Genomic DNA, 11,973 nt, shown 5'->3' on the forward strand with positions numbered 1-11,973 from the left:
AATGGCAACGAAACGACCGTAATTCAACCGGCAAGGTAATTATTATAATTATTATTCTTTTATTATTATTACTAATTTTTTAATTCTCAATCATATGATGCCTTTTCTAGGCTACTGAAAATGTTGCCCCTCAGTTATGGCAACCGACAAGTGGTATCTTGATGACAAACGTTATCAGTGACACCAACCCCGAAGAAGCCGTCTCGTGTTTTGCACTGTCCAAGAATGATTCCTATGTTATGTCTGCTTCTGGCGGGAAAATCTCTTTATTCAACATGATGACATTTAAGGTACAATACCGTTTTTCTTACGTTTTTTACTTTTGATATCTTTTAGTTGACGATTAAAATTGCGCAGACTATGACTACATTCATGCCACCTCCACCCGCTGCAACCTTTTTAGCATTTCATCCACAAGACAATAATATTATAGCCATTGGCATGGACGACTCGTCTATCCAAATCTACAATGTTCGCATCGATGAGGTTGTTTTCTTTTAATCTAAATTTATATATATTTTCAAACAAAAACGAACAAACACTAATTATTTGGTGAAAACAGGTGAAAACCAAGCTTAAAGGTCATAATAAACGGATAACAGGCTTGGCATTCTCGAACGCACTTAACATTCTAGTATCTTCTGGTGCTGATTCTCAGGTGAATAAAACTTAAAAACTGGACCATGGTTAAATTTCAAATTCATTTTTAATTAGTTTTTACAAAAAAAAAAAACCTTTATATTTGTGCAGTTGTGTGTTTGGAGCATGGAAGCATGGGAGAAACAAACGAGTAAAAATTTGCAAATTCCACCCGGACGCGTTGCAGCTCCTGTCGTGGATACACGCGTGCAGTTTCACAATGATCAAACACAGTTACTAGTAGTCCATGAAACTCAGATAGCCATATATGAAGCGCCGAAACTTGAATGCTTGAAACAGTGGGTCCCACCAGAAACAAACGGTTTGATTACACACGCGACTTACTCATGCGATAGCCAATCGATATACGTGAGTTTCGAGGACGGTGGTGTCGGTATTCTAACCGCATCATCACTCAGATTAAGATGCCGAGTTTCATCCACATCATACTTACTTACCAATCCAAAGTAAGTATTTTTAATTTTTGTTAACAGGGGCATAAACGTCTTTTTACTTTCAAACACCGGTTAACGTTTACGTTTTGCAGTTCAAGGGTGTACCCACTAGTGATTGCTGCACACCCAAGCGGACCGAATCAATTTGCATTAGGGTTGACTGATGGCGGTGTGGTTGTGCTCGAGCCACTGGAGTCGGAAGGGAAATGGGGCACCTCACCGCCACTTGAAAACGGGGCTGGCCCAAGCGGTTTGACCGCTGGTGCAACAACTGCAACTGATCAAGCACAAAGGTAAAGTTTATAACAAGGTTTAGGCACCACAGGGTAGTGTTACAGACCTTCAGTATCAGTTATAGATGGTTTAAACTTTAAACTGTAAAGCAAGTTTTTAAAAGTTAAAACATTTGGTAAGTTGTCGGTTTTATTAGTGAGTTATACAAAGGATTTTATCGACTTTTTTTAGTTGTTTTTAATGAAATGCATCTTTATTATTATTATTATTATTATTATTATTATTATTATTATTATTATTGTGTTGGTTATGCTTTTCTATGCGGATGCTATACCGTTGTGGTTTTGGTCACCACGGTTTTTAACAAAACAAGTTGGTCATGTCGGATCACGCTCTATGGACAAGCAGTTGGTTGTTTGGAAGTAACTGGACAAACCATCCATCATGTTTGAAAATTTTAACACATCTAATCCATGAGGATATATGAAGTAATCTGATCATGACTTCAGTAACTTTGTTGTAATTATATAGGGGTATATATCAAGTCTATTATCATTTAATATTTGGATTTCTTGAATAACTCGTGGCTCATAACACGCTTATAGTTTGTTAAAAACTTGTTCTACCCTTTGTGGCTATCGACCAAGAAACCGAAGGGAATGGTCGTGGCTGATTGATCTTGCCACTCCACGCTACTCCCTGGAGTTGTCGATTGAGATTTTTTCCTTAATCAAAGTCCCTTACCTAATGTTTGGTGTTTTAGTAATTAACAACGTAGATTGTCACTTTCATGTTCGGTCTTTTTAGAAAATATTTGCGGTCCAAGCTCTCGCTTTACCCAACATAACCGTCAGGATCGACCTGCCATTGAATCCTACAAAGACCCTCATAAATCCTTAATATATTTTGTAGCAGTAATGAAAATCCTAAAATTTCTCTTTATAAACATTTAAAATACAAAATATTCACTACTACGTCTATTACCATAAAATAGGCATGATATACAATTATAACGAGAAATAATTTATTTTTCCTTAACCAGAACTAGTAAATTTATAACTGAAACAAAGTATTTTTGGTTAGGATACTCTTTAAATACACTATAAAGGTGCCCGCGGGATACAAAAATCCTAGTAATCATGTAACAGTTATGGATGTTTAAGGTTCGTTTGAAACCTTGAAAACGTTTTAAACCAATCACCACTTTTGGTCAGCCGGTTTTTGAATGTTCAAACCATAGCAAAACGGTTTGGTTTACGGTTTATATAAAAAATCAGCCATATAAAACCGGGCATGACTATAAACTTATTATTGAAGCTCAATGCGTGAAACCAAACCGTTAGTAACGATTCAGTTTAAATTTTCAACAGTTCAATTTCTGTTTTGAATGATAAAAAAAAATCAAACCAACGGTTTGGTTCACGGTTTACTTAAAGAACGTTAAAACTGAAATGTGAACTATAGCAATACCATACGTAACATGTTAATTTTTTTTAATTGAAAAAAACTATAGCAATATCATACCTAAATTAAAGAAAATAAAATGCTCATTTTTATGGTGCAATTTTAAAAGATATATATTAACGTATGAAAAAGTTAAGACCGTTAGAAAATCGTTAGTGGGAAGTTGGTTTACGATAAATATCAAAAGGAATACATGGGTAACGATAAAAGTTTAAAGTTGTAACTATTTCTTAAATTTATAAAAATTGAGAAAAGTTAAGGGGGTAATGTTGTAACTATTTTATGCATATAGGTTATAATGAACAAGTATGCCCCTACCTTACATGTTATAGAAGGTGTACCTTATGTTTTAAAAATCGTAAATTACTTAAAAAAAATGTGTCATAATTTGTATATGTTTCATGTATTATATATAGCATGTAGATATAGTGGTCTCACATCAGTGTTACTATGATCCATTTATATGAAATCAAAGTAATTTAGGTAAATTTTTTGTGTTCATTTAACTATTTAGGCCCACTCAAACTATATACGTTTCAACTTGAGTCATTACTATAAGCAAATGGATAAACACCAGTTGTCACTATAGCGTGTCGCCGTCACCATCACCGTTCCAAATCTCATATCAGGCACCACCACAATATAATGGATGAATCGATTTTGATACGCATTTCAAATTAACATATATTTTATGTCAAGCCGGCTTTTACCTGACACTTTATAAGACAGTCCAATACCAACCCATCCATTTCACTAGGCCTACTCGTATTATAAGCTTGGACTATGTTTACTATCATTTGCATGTTATAATCTTATAATTATGCATTGATTACAATATAATAAGTTGGTTGGAAAAAAATTAACAATCAACAAAAATACAATACTTTTAAGGACCAAATTGAAAAAGTATAATAACAAAATAAACACTTGCCATACCACTCAATAATAATAACATGCATAATAATAATAATAATAATAATAATAATATCAATAAAGGTGGTATTAAAGTTGGCTAAATACATTCTTTTGGCTTTCTAAAGCGTTCTTCACTTTTTTCTCTCGTAGATCAGACGATCAAATTCAAATATATTCTCCGACAATCGTCCGTAAGTAAGTTTGTTTGTAATCAATCAATCTCGATCTATTCGTTTGTTCGTTTTCGGATTCGTAGTTTTGCGAATTATTATGGAACCGATTGTTACGTGTAATTAGATATTTAGAATTGTGTTTTGAGACCTACTTTATAAATTTCACGGTGACTTTGTGAAATTTTTACGTGTTTGAGTGCGTGTTAATGAGGTTAGAAATGAGTTATGGTTATTAATATGAGTATGAATGTGTAATCAGAGTTTTAACGGTTTATGTTTCGGAATATTAGGCGATTGCGTGTTTATGAGGACAAATATGAGTTATGATTGTAATCGAGTATGAGTTTGTAACTTTGAGACCTAATTATAGTTTTGATGGTGATTATGTGTTGTGTAATTTTTGATATTTGAATTTTGCGTGTTTACATGAGATCAGATTGATAAAAAGCTCGAAATGACTGAGCCTTAAATAAAGCTGGTTTAGTTATTGAGGTTGTCAGGTTGAGCTTGAGCTTGAGCTATGTATGGGAAGATTGTTTAGGCTTGTCAAGCCTAATTAATGAGCCTTGTGTGTTTTTAGGTTTTAAGTTTTAACTCTTTTGGGATTCCGTGTATTTATTTCACAATGCACAGCCGAGCATGAGCTGAGCTTTGGCTTGTTTAAGTCACTGCACACGAGCTCGAGCCGAGCTTAGGCTTTAAGCCTTAAGGTTTTCTCAAAATGTATAATAATAATAATAAATAAATAAATAAATAAATAACAAAAGAGCCGAGCCTGAGCCAGTTTTGAGCTTTAAGAAAAGAATTCGAAACGAGCTGAGCTTGAGCTCGAGCCAATTTCGAGCTTCAAGAAAAGAACTCGAAACGAGCTGAGCTTGAGCTTGAGCTCGTTTAAAACACACAGTTCTGTTGTCATAAACATACAGTAGCACATAGGACTATAGGAGTGTATACGAGCCGAGCTCTCATAAGTCAAAACGAGCCGGGCTCGGGTTCGACTTGTTAAAAACACACAGTTCGGTTGTCAAAAACATACAATAGCACTAGGGATATATACTAGCCGAGCTCGAGTTCAGCTTGTTGCAATTTTTTTTTTGTTTTTTGTTTTTTTAAGCTTGATCTAGGTTCTTTTATTATTTATTAATTAATTTAATATGTATTTAGTTATTTAATTTAGTTTTAGAAAGCCTTAACGAGCCTAAACTCGGCTCGAGCACGTGTGCAGTACCTTAAGCGATCTAAAGCTTGGCTATGCAGTAATGCAGTGCGAATCTAATACATAGAAGTTCAAAAGAGTTAAAACTTAAAAGTGCACCAAGCTCGTTATGGTTCTAAGACTACAAGCCTAAACGATCTTCCCATACAAGGCTCAAGTTCGGGCTCGATAAATAAACGAGCTTCATCTGAGGCTCAGACTCGACTCATTTAGAACTTTTATTGATCCGATCTTGAGTAGCTCGTGAGCTGCTTGGCTCGTTTTCAGCCTTATATGTTTTATGAGAACATAATCTCAGGATCATATTAACAGGTGGTTCGTACTGCATACTTAACATTCATATCAATGTCTTCAAGCACTATCAGGAAAGCAATTGGTGTAGTCAAAGACCAAACCAGCATAAGCCTAGCCAAAGTTGCAGGCAATCTAGCACCCGACCTCGAAGTCCTTATCATAAAAGCCACGAACCACGACACCGAGCCAGCCGAAGAGAAATACATAAGAGAGATCCTTCATCTCATATCTCAACACAGAGGATATGTTACTGCATCAGTTTACAATATCTCAAAAAGATTAAGCAAAACTCATGATTGGGTTGTTGCACTCAAAGCATTAATGCTTGCGCACCGGTTACTAGTCGATGGCGATCCAGCATTCGGTCAGGAAATGATGTATCCAAGCCGAAAAGGCACTCGAGTTTTAAACATGACAGATTTTCGCGCTGAGGCGCTTTCGAATTATTGGGATCATTCGGCTTTTGTGAAAAATTATTCGTTGTATCTTGATCAGAAGCTTGAGTTCATAGCGTTTGAACGAAAACTAACCCCTCTCGGGTTTAGTGATAAGTCGAAATCTTATGGCGATTTATACGAGTCGGAGAAAAAAGAAACGAAAGTTGCAATGACTCCGGTTAAGGATATGAAGCCCGATAGGGTGTTGGAACGGTTGAATAAACTGATTCGGTTAATCGTGCGTGTTTTATCGTGTAGACCGGGTGGAAATGCGAAAAGTAGTAAAGTGGTGCTTGCAGCTTTGTACCTTGCGTTGAATGAAAGTTTTTGGATTTATGCGGATATATGCGAGGCGTTAGGGGTGTTGCTCGATCGGTTTTCGGAAATGGAGTATGGGGATTGTGTTAAGACGTTTGACGAGTATGTTAACGCGGCTAAAACAATCGATGAGCTTGTTGACTTTTATAAATGGTCAAAGGAGTTAGGTGTTGCTAGAGCCTCAGAGTTCCCACAAGTGCAGAAGGTTACTGATAAGATTTTAGGGACTTTAGAGAGGCTTTTAAGGGAAAAAAAGAATAATTTAAAGAAAAATACAAAAGAAAACGGACCAGTACCAGTTGCCGCCACTGCCGCCACAGTGGCGGCAACTGAAAACTTATTGGATTTGGAAGATGACGTGGCGCTGCCACAAGCGCCTAACCATGCCAACTGGGAGCTGGCATTGGTGGGGTCCACTAGTGATCAGGTGAGTGCACCTACGGTGCTGGCGTTGCCTGCACCGAGTGAGGTCAAGGTGCAGCCGGTGGTGGACCTGCAAGACCCGTTTGCAGTGTCTCTCATGGTCCCACCACCGCCTTACGTGCAGCTTGCTGACCTGGAAAAAAGAAAGGTTTTTTATGTGCAGGAGCAGCAACAGGTATATGGTATGATGGGAAACCATGCAGGTTATAACTATGCATATTATTAATCAAGTTTTTACTTATATTATTAATGTTTAATCCTACAAAGAAAGATTTATATAAAGTTATTTTCGACTCGTTTTGCATCTGAGTTGTGTAAAAAGAATTTTGTTTCATGAAATAAAAGAAATTTGGGCAGTTTTTGATACACTTGTAGATGTGTTTTGGGTCGTTTTTTTACTAAGGTTGCATCTTGTAACAATGTTTGATATTCTTTATGCATAAGAAGTTAATTTCTAGGGCTAATACAACATTAAGAAGTATATAAACAAATGCATAATCTATAGATTTTGTATCTATGATGCTTGATTAATGATTACAACTATCATAGACACCGCCACAATAATTGTCTTTGTTACCTTTAAAAATTCTCTGCCACAACCGTAACCATAGCTACAATCGTTGTTGTGCGTCACCACCTCTATCTGTCATCGCCATAAAACAAAATATGATGATATATGTATACACGCGCACACTTTAAACTGTTCTTTTTAACTGGACCCCATTTTACCATAACTCGATTTAAATCATACCTATTTTGATATGTTAGTTAACCGGTATAATCCGCTACTTTTTCCCTACCTAATTTATAGGCAAAAACCCTAATCACCACTTCATTCAGTATTTAATGCAACTAAAGTTGCAAGGAGAAACTTGTGATCACGATGTCAACACAAAGTAGCTCTTCTTAAACATACACAACTTAATCTACACCCATACCTAAACCAACTAAATTCTTAAATGTGTATTAAGCTAGACATTTGTCTTTGTCACTTTTTTTGTTTGCTTACAGGGGTCAACTATTCTATAAAAGGGAAAATGAGAAAGATAAGAAGAATTTGTAGAAAAAAACCCTATAAAAAATTCATAACTTAAATTTTAATACCAAAACGAAAAATAAAAAAGTAAAAAAAAACTTGAAAAAGACACAATGTTGAGTGAAAAAGATCATTGTGTCTTTTTGCTTATCATTGCGTTTTGTGTTTATTTTCGTCAATGATTGTGCTTTTTTTTTGACATTGTGTTTTTTTTTTGATATTGTATTATATTACTTAACATTGTGTCGTATTTTGTTCGGCATTGTGTTATATTTTATGATCTATTGTGTTTTTTTTATCATTGTGTTGCTTATTCATTTTTGGTATTGTGTCTTCTTTCTCGCACTGTGTCCTTTTTCTTTTTCTTTTTGGAACGGGAATGACGGGGGAAACATTTTGGTTTTTTAATTTTTTTTGTTTTTTTATTTATATATTGAGTTATGAATTATTATTATTATCTTTGAATCTTTTAAGAATTTTTTTTTATAGTTACAAATCCTTTTAACACTTTTTACTTTTGTTCTTTATAATTATACGTGTCCTGTGGTAAGATGTTATATATACACACCCAATTAAATAACCTCCTTTTCATATATAGCACAATGGACTTTTAATTGAAATGAACCAAACCTTTTTTAATACTTTTTCTTCTTTTTTTTTGGTTTAAAATATGGGTTTCTTTCCAAAGTCATTTCATTTTCTTTTAAAAAAAAGTTGTTTTAAAGTGAAGTTTATAGATTGAAATCTATAAAACGATTATCATGGTTTATCTTTGGTGGTTGCCATGAAAGAAAACTGTTGAAGAGTGAAAACTATAGAAAAATTTTTGGATGAGACAATGGATGACAATAGTGGGGTGGTGATGGCAACAGATAAAGGTGTGTAGCGGGATTCGATAATGAAGCAATGGCGATGACAGATGATGATGGTGCCCATCGATTGACGTTATGATGGATTTAAACGTTTGTGTTGATATTTTGTTCAATTATTAGTTTATATAAAGATAAAAGGACAAACATGATTTTGACATCATCAAGCTTCACTTTCAAAAACCGGGGTTGCGTGTAAGCTTTTATATTTTTTAAATGTTAAACAACAATTAGATCAGAGAATGCGATTACGTTATAAGGTCGCAATTGAACAGATCGAGCAATTACGAAGAGTAAATGATAAATTAGTTATATTGATAGAAACACAACACTTTTTTCCTTCATAAATAATACAATTTAAATGTTTTAAACACTCTTATAATTACCTTTAATAATATCTTATAAATGTAAAAGCAATTGTAACCTTAAAAACCTTATAATTATTACATCATAAGGTCCATAATTGTAGTTGCAGGACCTTTCATTGTTACAAGTTACAACTTACATGTCACAATAATAATAATTCAAGAAACAAACATCACTTTCTAATTAATAAAAGAAAAAGATTCCTTGTTCCATTACCATCTACAAAATAGACAAACCATATGAAAAGCTTTCATCTTTCTTGCTCTCCATATGCCACTTCATTAGATATTATTGAATCTTGTTTGTTTCATCCCCTCTAACCCCCACCATTTTAAATCTTTGAGGGTGGGCTTTCATCACATGTCCCATCTTTTGTAGTTTCCCATTTTTAATTATTCACCACATTTTCGGTTTCTTTGCGTATTAGGCTGTGGAGCTACTTCAGGGCCGCTTTCATTAATTGCCAAAAATTATGGGGCGCAAGGCGAGTGAAAAAATGGGAAACTAAAAAATGGGCCAGTAAAAAATGGGATATTTGACAATCTCTGCACCAGTAAGAGGAAGGGGGGGGGGTGAGTAGTAGATTGAGAGTTTGAACACATGTGAAGGGACAAAGGGGTAAAATTTTTCATTCAACATCATTCCGAAACTTAATGGGTAAGAGGTTTGCTTATTGATTTAGAGGTGTCCTTTTGGTAAGCCAAACATAATGACAAATTTAAAGGTAACCATTAAGAGACTATCAAACAGCCCCAAACTCATATACAACACTCTTTTTACCACAATGGAGAATCATTTTGTTGTTTAAAATAATCCAGGTTTGTACCCACCATGTAGCGATAGTGCATTAATGTGCATTGGTTGGTATGAGTTAAGTTCCCTACGACACTAACATTAAATTGAGAAAAATAATCGGTCCACACAGAAAACAACAGCACTTGTATAGCTTATAATACAAAGTTTAACAGATTAAAAAAATAAATACAACTTATGATCAAAGCGACACAAATTCGGTTGGCATCGGTTAGCTTCGTTACGATATTTGCACTAAACCCAAAAGTTAAATTATTAAACGTTATGATACCAAACATTAACATATTTAAAACAATGTTTATTCTGTCGGGAAAACCCAGACATTGCGGCAGCTCGTCGACGCGAATTGGGTTGTTTTCCGTTACATTCATTTCGGTACCAAACTAAAACAAAAATTTGCATATTTAAAGTGAAAGAATTAGGATTGGTTGACATGGCACGTGCTGGTAGATTTTTAATATTTGATAATGTTATGACTCCAAATTTATCGACGTAGATTTTTAATATTTAGTTTTGCAATTAAAAAAGAACTAACGGCGCAGCCGATTGCCGATTCAGTGTAAAGTATATTAATTAATTAACAAAATTGATGCTTTTGTTGATTAAAATAATATATATATATATATATATATATATATATATATATATATATATATATAAAGGAGATGGATCAAATACAAATAAAAAATTTGTACTAAACATACAAACTGAACAAAACCACCACACCACATCTCCATCTTCTTCCCCATCCACCACAAAATAACCGTACTCCAATCACTCCACCGCCAACCTCCGCCACCTTTCCTTCAACCAAGGCTCCGTTGCCTCGCAATTCCTCACGGCAGCACCGACCTTCTCAATTCCCCTCCACGCAACCGCCTCCACCTAATTCAATTTATCCTCTGGCCACCACGCCTCTGCCTCAAACTCCCAACCGTCAAGCGCTTATCAATTTCGTCACCGTCCGCATTGTCAGATTCCGGCCACCGGACCTCGTCGATCGTCGTTTCTTATTGTCTTCGTTCATTCCTATGTTACAATTTTGTGAATCAAATTGAATCTTGCGCGAATATTGATTGCTTAATTGAAACCTGCAAATCGAAGTAATACATCAATTGAAGCTAATTGATATTTCCAATTGAAGAAAATTGCCGTGGATATTTGAGGAAGATGAAAAAGCATATTCAATAATTACTGTATCTACAATATAATTACTCTATTTGAAACACGTAGTGTAATTTGAGGAGGAAGAAGCAGATACTACAATTACTCTACTTACAAAATAATTACTCTAGTTGAAATAAGTAGTATAATTTGGTGTAATAGTAAGAGTAATTATCTGTGTTAGTAGTGTAATTATGTTTATGAGTAGTGTAATTATTAGTACACTATTTTATTTTTTGTCACATAATTACTCTACTTGAGAACTGTAATTACTCTATGTTATTTGTATGTTTAGTATGTTAATTTAATTTGTAAAATAACCTTCCCCTATATATATATATAGAAAATGATTCAAATAAGAATAAAGAGTTTCCTAGGAATGGTAAGAACCAATAGATTTTTTACATTTGGCATTAAAACCTACGGTAAAAGAATAATTCTAGTAAACTATGTCGGTTATAATGATGAAAGAGTAATTTTAGGAAACTATGTCGGTTTTTGGTAATTTTAAATCTCAACCATTGATTAACATGATTCAATTGTCATGATTTATTCCTACTCTTCCTAGGAAACTACTTGTTTTTAGGATAACCCTCCCCTATATATATATATATATATATATATATATATATATATATATATATATATATATAGGCTAAGTATAAAATGAAAACCCACTTGAGTTGTGAAAACTCTAGAAACTTATTCTCAATTACATGTTTTTAATTAATGTTTAAATCTTGTGGTCCACAATTAAAATGAATAAAAAATGTAAATATAAATATAACTTTTTCTCTCTTCTGAAAACATATATAAAAATTAGTAAAAAAATGTTAAAAAATAGCAAAACATTTTTTTTTGATGTTTTGTATTAAATGTTACAACATATATTACATGTAACAAAAAAAAAAAAAAAACGAAAACGATGTTACATAGGGTTTTCGCGGGTTTTCACAACTCAAATGAGTTTTCATTTTAACCTTACCCAATATATATATATATATATATATATATATATATATATATATAATTTTTCAAAAGGGGTAGCATCTTTCACTGTCTCCCTCCACTACAACTCATCTTTAGTGATTCAGACAGCAACTGATGCCACTTTGTTTTTTATTTACTCAACTTTATAGCTTCATTTTCAGTACCCA

General features: G+C 33.9%; 1 protein-coding gene and 1 pseudogene across 1 annotated transcript; both read left to right on the plus strand.

The window, feature by feature from the left end:
• The first annotated feature begins 6 nt into the window (after window positions 1-6).
• LOC143590346 (topless-related protein 4-like) lies at window positions 7-1,478 on the plus strand. Its single transcript, XM_077070851.1, has 6 exons — window positions 7-35; window positions 111-290; window positions 358-486; window positions 563-658; window positions 751-1,106; window positions 1,187-1,478. Exons 2-6 carry the CDS (start codon window positions 162-164, stop codon window positions 1,389-1,391), a joined length of 915 nt encoding a protein of 304 aa, XP_076926966.1. The 5' UTR covers window positions 7-35; window positions 111-161; the 3' UTR covers window positions 1,392-1,478.
• Window positions 1,479-5,429: 3,951 nt separating this feature from the next.
• On the plus strand, window positions 5,430-6,794 carry LOC143590345 (putative clathrin assembly protein At4g32285 pseudogene; annotated as a pseudogene).
• The last annotated feature ends 5,179 nt before the right edge of the window (window positions 6,795-11,973 follow it).

This window comes from Bidens hawaiensis, unplaced genomic scaffold (assembly GCF_021521415.1).
Source record: "Bidens hawaiensis isolate Kalapana, Puna unplaced genomic scaffold, B.hawaiensis_p1.1 tig00038488_1, whole genome shotgun sequence".
Taxonomy (NCBI): Eukaryota; Viridiplantae; Streptophyta; class Magnoliopsida; order Asterales; family Asteraceae; genus Bidens; species Bidens hawaiensis.

Coding starts and splice junctions, on each gene's coding strand:
- LOC143590346 (XM_077070851.1), top strand. CDS start 162: ATGACAAACGTTATCAGTGACACCAACCCCGAAGAAGCCGTCTCGTGT. Junction 487..562: donor ACAATGTTCGCATCGATGAG/GTTGTTTTCTTT, acceptor TGGTGAAAACAG/GTGAAAACCAAGCTTAAAGG. Junction 1,107..1,186: donor TACTTACTTACCAATCCAAA/GTAAGTATTTTT, acceptor TACGTTTTGCAG/TTCAAGGGTGTACCCACTAG.